The 12,729-nt window shown below is 37.7% G+C and overlaps 1 protein-coding gene across 1 annotated transcript in view; it reads right to left on the bottom strand.

Annotated features, from left to right (window-relative positions):
- LOC134215866 (uncharacterized) overlaps positions 1-2,903 on the bottom strand; it is a 94,741-nt gene extending 91,838 nt beyond the window's left edge. Inside the window, exon 1 of the mRNA XM_062694964.1 lies at positions 2,864-2,903. Coding sequence (XP_062550948.1) covers positions 2,864-2,888 — 25 coding nt within the window. The 5' untranslated portion in view covers positions 2,889-2,903. The remainder of the gene's footprint in view (positions 1-2,863) is intronic.
- Between the last annotated feature and the right edge of the window lie 9,826 nt (positions 2,904-12,729).

Raw genomic sequence — 12,729 nt, 5'->3', positions numbered from 1 at the left:
CGACTTCGTCCCATATACCCGACGTTGTTTTCCGCTGCGTCGTATTCCAGCAGTCCTCAAGAGGGGCCCCGTCGAGCTCACCCTCTTCCGGCAACGCTGCCTCGAGATGCTGCGCGTATGCAGTGGCGACATCAGGTTGCTTCAGTCGCTCTAGGTCGTACCGCGGCGGTCGTCGGTACCGAACATTGTTGATGACGAATAGTTTTGGGCGCAGTTTAACCATCACCAGATAGTGGTCAGAATCGATGTTAGCGCCACGATATGTCCTGACGTCGATAATGTCGGAGAAGTGCCGTCCATCAATCAGAACGTGGTCGATTTGTGATTCTGTCTGCAGTGGTGATCTCCAGGTGTACCGATACGGAAGGCTGTGTTGGAAGTAGGTGCTGCGAATGACCATATTCTTGGAGGCAGCGAAATCAATTAGTCGTAGGCCGTTTTCGTTCGTCAGCCGGTGTGCGCTGAACTTTCCAATAGTCGGTCTAAACTCCTCCTCTTGGCCAACCTGAGCGTTCAAATCTCCTATGATGATTTTGACGTCGTGGCTTGGGCAGCTATCGTACTATCGCTGGAACGTGACCAGCTGCGCGTAGAATGCGTCCTTATCATCATCAGTGCTTCCGGAATGTGGGCTATGGACGTTGATTATGCTGAAGTTGAAGAACCGGCCTTTGATTCTCAACCTGTACATGATCTCGTTGATCGGCCACCACCCGATCACGCGCCTTTGCATGTCGCCCATCACTTTGAAAGCTGTTCCCAGCTCGTGTGTGTTGCCGCAGCTCTGGTAGATGGTATGATTACTTCTAAACGTTCGCACCATTGATCCCTTCCAACAAACCTCCTGCAGCGCTACGATGCCGAATCCACGGTCCTTGAGCACATCGGCGAGTATGCGTGTGCTCCCGATGAAGTTGAGAGATTTGCAGTTCCACGAACCGAGTTTCCAATCGCTAGTCCCTTTTCGTCGCAGTGGTCTTCGCCGATGGTTCCGGTCCGTACTCTCTTGTTGATTGTTCGTTGCGTGAGTTTTTTTTTGGCTGGCTTGCAGACACCAAACCCCCTAAATTTCCGGAGGACCATTCCTCCTTATTTCCGGGGGACCATGGTGCACAGTTTCACTTAGAGTCCCTCGCTGGCACTCGGACGATGATCAGCCGCCCCTAACATGGAGAACAGACGCTATTGTGAGCCGATCCTGACATGGAGAACAGACGCTCAATAAGATTTGCACCTCCGGAGAGGAGAAAAGAAAAGATTGTTAGTGTTTTACATTACTGTTACATGATTGCATTTTCATTATTATCAACATCTTTGGAGCAAATAGAAGAGAATAACAAATTTATATCATCGTGTGTTACTGAGTTCCACAATTTTTCGAACAAAGGCTCTTGTAAGCTTGGTTCAGGATGTTATTAAAACAACTATTTTTCTAACAAAACTTTGGAACATAGCCAATACTGGTATAAATAAATCAACGATGTATCTCTGATCTACTAATTAATATAAATAGCTGATGCTATTACAGCTATATTATTATCATGTTTAGTCTTCCTTGTCATCTTCTCTAAGATACCTGAAATCTCAAGCCTGTTGATGCTTAATAATAAAACTCATGCATATAATCACTCATATAATCTTCTGTAGGACATTTATGAACGAATATTACCATTACAATCCAACATTAGTTATTCATTATTGAATAATGAATTATTGAACTATTGAACTGCTATGGGTCATTTTACAGCACCATTCGAGCGTTTTGCCCCAGGCCCATTTTTAAAACTTATTTTGAATGCGTTAGAAAGCCATGAAACCTTGTTGTTTTGCATGCATTTGGGATGCATTTTGGACTGCTCCAGGGCTTACAATAGTCATTCTCGTCATATGAAGAAAGCGAAAAAAATATAGTGTCCGTGATAACATTGCACGACGCAACACCTATTCGGATTCTTCGCGCCGCATGCTTACCACGAAGATAGTCGCGCAGCGTCGTCCGTCGTCACTTCTTCACCTAATCGATTGCACGTCATTATAGACGGAGCGGTAAAAATCATAATGGCGTCTCCAATAAACAAATATAGTAGGAACTTTGGTAATCTAAATGTTTCGATAACATTTATAACGTCTTCATACGTTACTTCATTTTCATTATTACAAGGAATTAATGAAAATCTTCGCATGGCAGCTGCCGTTTGAAGAATAATGGTATGAAGTCTTCGTTATTCTATGTCGTCATGACGATTTGGTTGCACGACAAAAGCTAACGTCGTTCGCGTCACTGGCGATGTGTCGAGTAGCAATGAAGACAATACAAACTCGTCGCTACTGTGGCTTTTAGTGCTGCGAGTGGCTTTTAGTGCTGCGACGATGACTATTGTCAGCCATGGACTGCTCTCCCCAACATAAATAAAACCACAATTAAAAAGAATGTAACGCCACGGTGATTAAATGACATGTGGAAGTGTTATTTGGGGAAAAAATGGCGCTAATCACTTTAAACCAGAAGAATTAAAATTATAAAAAATACATGTGACAATTTCTGTTAAAATTTGAATATCTTGAATTGAAATCAAAATCAAACATCGATCATTTAGAATGAGCATGTTTGAATTATTTTTGCAATTACAAACCTAAATTTTAGTTAATATTTTTCATTGAATAACAAAAAAATCTTTTTCTAACCATTTCAAAAAGATCCGTCGCTTAGAATCGGTCAATGATAGCGCTGCAGACATCTAATAAATATCCATATCCATTACTAATATTGTATAAATTCGCGCACCTAATCGAATGCAACATTACAGTGGTTTTTCCTATCTCATAATCGTTACTCTCCCCTTTGCTGTGCAACCAAACATACTTATCTGAAGAGCACAGTTTTGCATCACGTTTTGTCTGGGGAAAACCCTATCGACCACTCATTCAACGGTTCTCAGAAAGCACAGAATAAATTCACTGCGAAAGCATAAGGCCAAATGCGGCCGAACTGCTTTCACGATATTTGTATACAGCCTATATGCTAGGAAGGGAGGATAATGTTAAACGCATATCTTGAACATTTTCGATGTTACCTAAATTCAAATTTGATACATTTCTTCATGTACCTACATAGAAAATGTAACATAATCAATACATTCTAATGATATACACCATCGATTTCATTTGACACAGGCTGCATCGCAAATTCTTAGGAGGTGAGGATGTACGTATGAATTAATATGGAATGATTTCCGTTGACAAAATTCTGATAGCGTTATTTGTCATAGTAAAGTGATGAAATATAATGAAAAATCATTTTAATGAAGTAATAGAAAACATTTTTATAGTCCGTGTGCATTAAATATTTTTCCAACAACAACAAAACTAGACTTATTGGTTAGGCTGGCTTTCCAAATTGAACCATTGAATATTGGGGGGAAAATCCATTTTCAATATATTGTATATTAATATTTGCTTTTTTCATTTTGTTCCGGCAAGTCTCTACAATATTAGTACAGTTATCCATACTAACAATAAATAGATTGAAGTACAAAGTGAGACAAATTTCACTTTTCACGCTGTTTGTTTAGAAAGAATTACCCCTGAAGCCTATAAGTAATGCAACGTACACACCAGTCAAGCAGTTTGACGAACATTGACTCCGCCCCCAAGAAAAAGCTTCGGTTGCTGCTTTGTTTGAACGTGTGTGAAGTTGTTCGAACAACCATTTGACAGTTGGCGGCTCGGTTGGAAAAAATTAAAACGGTTTGATTTTGGTTTGAGTTGTCGGGGGAGGAGTCAAGGTTCGCCGAACATGTTAGAGCATTTGTAGTGAAGTTGCACAAACCTCTATATATTTTTTGATGGTTGGTGCTCGAGTTGGTGCTTCGGTCGTTCGTGTGTGATATTGTTGGTCGAATAAATTGATTGTTCGTGTCGCTGTTGGTAAAACTTGATGGATGTTTGAATAATAGAGAGGTGGAGTCAATGTTGGTCGAACTGATTGACCGTGTGTACGTTCCATAAGAAGAAAAGTGCAAAACATTGCATTGAAACAATGAATATGAATTGAAAGACTCTTCTCAATCTGATAATTATAGCTCATTATAACTTTCCCTACCACCTTCATTAAGACTCCGATCGATTGAAGTATAAATAAAAATAAATTACACATAAATGATTCTACTAGTTATTTTATTTCCAAGTTCAATTTATCCCACGGATGCATTTTAAATCACACTTCCTTACCTGTTGATGCCAAGCACAAGCACATGTTTTCATTCATTTTCTTTCGTTCTTTTTGAAAGCTTTGCATCGAAGCTAGTGAGCGAGCGGCCACTCCCATAGTAATATTCGAATTGGACCGTTCGTACGTTGAACAGCAAGCACAAACCGACGATGACGAACGAAAACATGTTTCTAGACGGTGATGAGTCATATCTGACGTCAGGCAGCGAGACGGCCATGACGTTCGATAATAAGCAGATACGGGAATGTGAACGCTTACAGCAGGTAAACGATTCCAATACAAATTCCTATAGTCTGTTGCTCTGATGCCCGGCTGATCACTTGCTTCGTTTGTCTCGTGATCGTCGTCCTGTATTGTTTGACGGTGATTTTCGAGTCCTAACGATTTATACAACTATTAGCCTTTGCCATTGAGATATGAGGCAATTTGGAATTTGGCGCCAAGTGGGAAAGCATACAAACGGATGTCGGTCGCATTCTGTGCGATAAGATGCAAGTGAATGAAATACCGACCGTACTCTAACCGGTTTTTGAAGGCAATGTAATAAGCTTGAGGATGGCAATAAAACACACAATTGAGATAAAATAAATAATAATATCTGGTAGGAGTATGTAATTTATTGTTTACCATCATTGCAACGATGCGTTGAAAAATCCTGTACCTTATTATTTGAAACATTAAACTTTCATCCCATCATTTTGTTTATGGGGTCCACTATACTATATTTCCACTACATTTCTCGTATACTATGTATACGGGAAGGCTATAGGACCGCTCCAAAACAGCACTTTTTATAGAACGCTCGGGAAACCATAGTGTTATATACCAATCGACTCAGCTCGACGAATTCAGGTGATGTCTGTATGTGTGTATATATATATATATATAAGATCTGTTCAAATTTCAAAAAGTTTCTTAAAATCGACCGGTCAACTGATATTCACAATTTTTATGCTAAGATAGACTTCTGCTGAAAATTTCAGCTCAATTGGTTGAAATTTAGGTGTGTTTCAAATCGATTTAGTGTTTTTGGCATGATTTTGCCCCTAAAAAAATCGTAACTCTGAGTGGGATGAACGAAATTCATTGCAACAACAACTAAATTAAAGCCATACCTTTCCTCGAAAACTTTGTAGAACATTGTATTATAATCGGAACAGATCTTCTACGTGTTTCAACAGATTTTGTCCATCGAGATACTCAAAAATCAACATTTTTCATTGATAAAAGGCCTATGAAATCTACATCCAAATATTTTTTTGGATTGAATTTGTCGGGAAGTTGCAGCCACACATTCATTTTAGTATAGCACGGTATTAAATCTTAAGCGGGTATTAAACAAAAATTGTAGAAAATTGAGGAGTGGATTCAAATTTTAATTTGCTTAATTGATTGTCTTATTACAAAGATTTGCACGCCTGCAAGCATTTCCATCGAACAAGTTACCATTGCTTTTCAATGATCGTCATCGAATAGTTTTGGTTGGGACCTGAAATGTTGAGACAAAGCAATCATTGGTGACTTGGTAGATTGTCATTCAATTCTAACATCATGCTGCAACGGCAAGCGTATCTGGTGCAGTTGGTACACGGATAAACTCAGAAACTCATTAATGAGTAAAAAAGTAATCATTTTAAGTTCAAGTATGTAGCTGTCAGATAATGGGGAAATGGAATTCAGAAAAATCATTCAAATTATCGATCGTCACCAAAAAACATTATTCCCAAAGCGAGTAAAATTTACCCATTCAATGTTCTGAATCATTCTCGAAAATGGGTTAAAAAAGCCCCATTTTTTGACACATATTGCGTTTACTCATTAAAGAGTAAACATTGTTTTACTCATTTTATGAGTAGATCCACTTATTCTCCGAAAAGAGTGAAATTTTACCCATTAATGAGTTTCTGAGATTGTCCGTGTAGCGCACAGAAATTGAACAAAAATTTTGTTTGACATAACTCTAATCTTCTCGCGGTTTTCTGCATAACATTCTGTATTAAATTCTTTAAGATCTGAATGAGTATTATAGTTCTTCATCGTATGTTGTGCCGTCCAACTGCAATTCACTGTTTTGGATGTTTCTGCATACATTTTTGCATATAAACTTCTAACGAGTTTAGCATCGCCCAAACGTTGACCGATTTGGCTGAAATTTTGTCCAGAGCATCAGTGCTTCAAATAGAACCGAATAAGAGGGCGGCCCATCAAAAAAATTGGAAAAAGTTTTTCCCATACTAATTTGAGCCACCCTAATATCCATACTGAAAGCATGGATGTAAATTAGAGGATTTCGAACACAAGAATATGAGTTCATCTATGTCCATGGCGCGTAATTTTCAGAATTTTTAACTGTGTAGATGTTCTGTGTTAACACTATTTTCCTTAGGCCGGAACAAATTTTATTTTCATCTGCTGTTTCCACCTACCTACGATTTTTGTGGTTTTATTTTATTAATTGAGGGGGGAATTCAGACCTTTATTGCAAAAATCATAAAATTTTTAGCTTCCCAGAAAATTATTTAAGAAAACTGTCGAGTTTTGTAGTTAATCAATTTATGCATTAAAAAGCCTACTTCAAGCTCTATCTGGAATAAGGTCGAATGTCGCAAGAGAGGATTCTCTTCGTCGACTTCCCCTCTTTTTAATAAAAGTGACAAGCAGCGGATTTCTTTGTGGTTTATCACCTCAGCACGATAGAAAACAATGCGAACTTGCATTCTGAGGTGATAAACTGCAAAGAAATCCTCTGCTTGTCACTTTTATTTAAAAGAGGGGAAATCGACGAAGAGAATTCTCTCTTGCGACATTCGCCCTTTTACCAGATAGAGCTTGACTTTTGTCTACAGTGAGGATGTTATCGATCATTTAGTAATCTGCGTTCGATCATTTAGTAGTTTCTAAATAACTTATTCCAGAGGCTAAATTTCAAAATGTGTTGTATGGTGGACTTCTAGTGCACAGGCTCATATACAACTCTGCCTAACAGTTCGTTGCTTGAATTTCAGTAATAACGGAGCTATAACGGAAGCCGTTCAACGGAAGTTTCTAGGATACGCTCTTCGATCCCTAAGGTGGCGTGATGCGACGAACTTGCCACCGTACGAGGAGCGGAGCCGGTTGATTAGCATCGAACCACTAGAGTTTAGACGAATTGCCGCTCAAGCTGCGTTTGCTGGGAAGCTGCGTTTGCTGGGAAGCTGCTCACGGGTCACATCGATTGTCCAGCACTACTGTCGCAGTTAAATCTATATGCACCTGAAAGACCTCTTCGTCAACGTCTATTTTTGCTTCTAGAACCACAGACTAGCAACTATGCACTACACGAACCAATTCGATCCATCAGTCGACGCTCCAACGAATTCTTCGATATTTTTGACTTTAACTTATCGGTTACTAGACTTTTCCGTACCGCTGACCGTAACCAATTAGTTTAAGTAATATTCATTTAGACATTCATTGTCAGTTGAATTATTTTAATAAATAAACAAATAACGCTATTAGCGGTAATCTATACTAAATGATTGAAATTTCGTTATCATTTAGTATTAGTTACTGTACTGTTACTGCCTTAACTTTTTTAATAGTGGAATTCAAATATCGATCTGTTAGGCAAAGTTGTAGAAAAAGCTTCGCACTAGTAGGACCCCCATACAAATGCCGGACAAAACCTTATATGTCGCTCGAAATTTTCACAAAAGAGTAATTTTAGAACGCTTAGTTCATTTTGAGGTTAGAATTTTTATCCAACATATACTATACTACTCGAAAACATTTGGTGGCGGAAGCCTTAAGGTCTGGAGCATTAACAGCGTCATCATTCTAATATTGAAACAAACAATTTTCAGCTTTGGAGCAGCTAGGAGCAAATCCCCACACTAACAATCGGAAAGTAGACAAAAAAATGGTTTTAATGCATGATAGCAGATCGTTCCGAAATTTTTGAGGTTTTGTCCGGGTTTCCATTGTGGACGGGGGGAGGGGGTAGTTACCAAGAGTCTACGTAGACTTTTCATTTTTTCATAAATCTTTTTTTTTTTAATTAAATACAGCACCTTTGTGAGAAGTGGACACAAATGGAATAAGGGGCTGTCCATATACCATGTGGACAGGATTTGGTCAGTTCCCCTACCCCCCAACGGAAAGATTTGTTCATATAAATTTTGAAAAAAAATGTGTATGGTCGTGGGCATTTGCCCACAACAGCTTCTTTGGAAATCCCACAACTTATTTCAAATTTCAAAGGAAATTCTTTGGAATTCGCAAGGCAAATTCCTTGAAGATCTCGCGAGAAACCTACGGAATTTTTGCGGGACATTTTCCGGAAAGTCCTCGGGATTTTTTTCTAGATTTTCCTGGGAAACACGGGAAATTCTTCAGAATTTTCAATACAATTTTTCAGGATTGCTGTAGTAAATTCCTTGGAATTATCAATGGAAAATTTCCAGACTTTCAAAAAAAAAAAGTTTGAAAATTGCACAGTAAGTTATTTGAACTTCCAACCAAAACATTTTTGAATTTCCATAATGAAAATCTTCGCAATTCTTCAATCCACAGGAAAGCCTTTGCAGTATTTATGCAAGTTTATCCGAATATTTCCCTTGATATTCACCGAATATTCCGCAGGAAATACTGCAAAATTTTTACGGAAAATAATTCGGAAATTTTTTGGGATGACCATAGAGTGGAGTTTCCGCAAGAAATTTCTTTGGATATTATTTACAAATTTCATGTGAAGTATTTCGAAATATCCACTAAAATTCTAAAATTACACCGAGAAATTATTTTAAATTTTCCCAGAGATTAACGAAAAGTTTTAAAGGGATATTTGAAGGACATTCTTTGGAATCAGAAGATGCATCAGAATTTCCATGAATTATTCTTTTTAATGCACGAAAAGTACTTCAAAATTTCAACGAAGTATTACATGGAATATTCAAAGCAGTTTTCACGGAGAGTTCTCTGGGGTATCAACAAGAAGTTTTATGCTATAAATCGGAAAATTTATTAAATTCTTTGAAATTTCGATTGATTTTTTTTTTATTTACTCTGAAAATTCTTTGGTCTTCTAAAAAATTCAACTGGGCAGCGTGGAGAATATAGGTCAGTTACGTGACAGATTTTAAACAGTTTTGTACAATGCACAGTGGTCCAGGTAGCATACAAAGGGACAATAAGTTGTTCAAGCTGAAAATATCAGAGATAGACAAAAACTTTGTTCTACAAAGTTGCTCCTAACGGTAAGGGGCTTATTGAGGTTTTCATAAAAATTAGGGTGGGCCACATTTGAAAAAAATGAAAAATAAAACTTTTTCATTTGCAGAGATACGGCTATACAATGTTGCGCGAAGTTATAGTTCAGCCTGATTCCAAGAATTTTGCTAATAAAAATTATTTCTCTAGCTCTTAAATCGACTGATTTAGAGCAATTTTCCTAAGTTTACTTAGGGTGACCCTTAAAAACAGTTTTTTTTGCTCTAACTTTTTTTTTTCAAATTTCTCAGCAATGTGATGTTCAGACCACTTTTTGTGCTTTGCAGGCCGCAATTTTTCATGGACTTAGCATTGCCATATATCATGCGGATCAAAAGTTATTGAGGTTTTTCTTCGAAAAAAACGTTTTCTTCTAACGGCTGTATCTATGAATGGCGCAAACATTTTTTCAATCTGTTGAGAAATGTTGGAGTTATGACAGTTTTGGTAAAAAAAAAGAATCGACAAAAATCGAGGGGTCCATAAAAGTGATTTCGTCCATAACTAACGAGGGGTCCATTTTTCTGAAAAAATTAACTCGGATCCCTAATAAACTCGCCGAAAGCATTCGAATGAACATAAATTTGGGCATTTTCAAAGACCTCGTGCAAATAGTGGCCCGGTCTCAGCGAGATTTACTCACATGTATAAGATACGAAATAACAAAAAGTAATATACAAAATATTCAAGGCATAACATATGTTGTTATTACAATATCAAAGGCAGAACATAATTATTTTTCGTTTTGTATTGAAATATCTGATAATGTTATGCCTAAAGTATTTATTTTGGATATTAATTTTTGTTATTATTTTTTGTCATGTTACCTCTTATTCATATCAAGTTCATAAGAACTGCTGTTTTCAAGATATTAGCTTCTACTCAGGCTCTATAACAAAATGGTGTGGCGTTTGCCATATCACGAAGTAAGCCATGGAAGCAAAACACTTAAAAATAGCAAATTAGTGCTTGAAAATGAAAAAAACGGTAATTTTTCATTGCAATAATATGGGGTTATTTTCAATTATCCCCTCGATTTAAACACCCTGAAATGAAGCCTGAAAGTAGTAGAATAAGGTCGAGAAAACAGATTGAAAAAATGTTTGCGCCATTCATAGATACAGCCGTTAGAAGAAAACGTTTTTTTCGAAGAAAAACCTCAATAACTTTTGATCCGCATGAGATATGGCAACGCTAAGTCCATGCTAAGCGCCCTGCAAAGCACAAAAAGTGGTCTGATTATCACATTGCTGAGAAATTTGAAACAAAAAAGTTAGAGCAAAAAAAACTGTTTTTTAAGGGTCACCCTAAGTAAACTTGGGAAAATTGCTCTAAATCAGTCAATTTAAGAGTTAGAGATTTTTTTTTTTGCAAAATTCTTGGAATCTGGCTGAACCTGAACTATAACTTCGCGGAACATTGTATAGCCGTATCTCTGCAAATGAAAAAGTTTAATTTTTCATTTTTTTCAAATGTGGCCCACCCTAATTTTTATGAAAACCTCAATAAGCTCCTCACCGTTAGGAGCAACTTTGTAGAACAAAGTTTTTTTCTATCTCTGCTATGTTCGGCTTGAAAAACTTATCACCACTTTGTCTCCTCCCTGGAACAATGTGCAATGTCGGGGCGCTTACATCTTAGGGAAATCCAATCCACCGAAAATTCCATTAGTTGGCTTCAGTATTTGGTTCCTGCAGCCGTAGACAGAGTATTAAATTTGATTTTTTTAGAATGATTTTGTTCTGTTCAAAAATGGATTTCTGTTGAAATGTTTTTATGTTAAAATCGATTTGAACGACAGAATTACTTAGCACGCTCCACGGGCCCCATACACGCTCTGACACGTTGTACAACTTTGATACCGCCCCCAGGAAATTTGGTTCGGTCGGAGTAAAGACGGACCGTCTGTGGGCAAGTTCAGCTTATGGTTCATTCTCAACGTCTATGCAAACAATATATCATTTGCTCATGATGATACATATTCCCAAAATATATTCCTTACCAACCATCCAGCTCCTTGACATCTATGAGGGCGTCGGTAAGTCACTGGCCACTCGTTAAGTAGATGTCATGTCATCATTTTCCTTATTTTCCCTAGTAATGGAGAAAAAAGGCGTGGCCAGCAAGGGTAGATTTTATGCTTTTCATTTTGGACCTACAATTGGGTTGCTATTAATTCCCAAACAGTAATCCATAAGCAGCTGGAGTAAGAAAGTTTAAGAATATACATGACAGCTATCAGTATGCAAAAAAACTACGTTACAACGCAACCAAACGTAAAGGAAAAACCTTTATAAGATATGGCAAAAATAGAGGTGTGTGCCGGTCCGAAAATCGTCGGTGGCGGCGTTTGTCATAATTTTGGTCAGCGGCGGCGGCGTCCTTTTATTAATCGGCGTGATCAATTTTTTAATGCGTTCGCTTAAAAAAAACTGTATTTTAAGGGATAGTTCCAAAACATCAATGGGAGAATCTTTTGAGTTTCTCCGAAAAAATCTGATAGACCTCCCCAGAAAATTCTTTAAGATTTTGCTTCATTTGGAAATTATTTTCGGATTACCCATGGGAACTTTGAAGTTTCCACGAGTAATTTCTTGGAATTCCCCAGAAAAATTGTTCGGAATTTCCGCCGAAAATTCTTAAGAGTTTAGGTACATAAGTAAGTCTTCAGAATTCTCGCGGAAAATTGTTCTAAATATTTATTTGCCGTCAGCTGAATGGATACTATGGTCAAAAATATCGACCCGCTTGGCTAAATGACATTTTCGGCCAAATGGCCTTTTGTCAATCAACCAACGTAATTTTCAGTTATATGACCTATTCGACCAAATGACCAAACGGCTTTCAGCATAATTACTTGTTCGGCCAAATGACATATTCGGCCAAGCTTTCTAGTCGTTTGGCTTTAAATCAATCGGTGGAAAGCATCTGTCCGAATACCACTTTATTGTTTGTGCTAATCATCGCGCGTTTACTAATTTACTGATGTTTAAATATCACCGAGAAAAGCCAATCTAGCGGATTAACTAATTAGAATACCACTTTGATGAATAACACGTTAAGCTGAAAGTCATCCAGCCAAATTCAATTTGGCCAAATTAAACATGTGTCCGAAAAGTATATTCGGTCGAAAATGTCATTTAACCGAAAGCGACATCCAGCCGAAAAGGATATTCTGCTGAACTGGTAATTTGGCCGAACAAGTTAATTGTCCTAACGGCTGAAATGCTGTTATGCCGAAATGGTAA

This window comes from Armigeres subalbatus, chromosome 2, assembly GCF_024139115.2.
Source record: "Armigeres subalbatus isolate Guangzhou_Male chromosome 2, GZ_Asu_2, whole genome shotgun sequence".
NCBI classification, from domain to species: domain Eukaryota; kingdom Metazoa; phylum Arthropoda; class Insecta; order Diptera; family Culicidae; genus Armigeres; species Armigeres subalbatus.
Note: the sequence above shows the minus strand (reverse complement) of the source record. Positions and strands in the feature narration are given on the sequence as shown.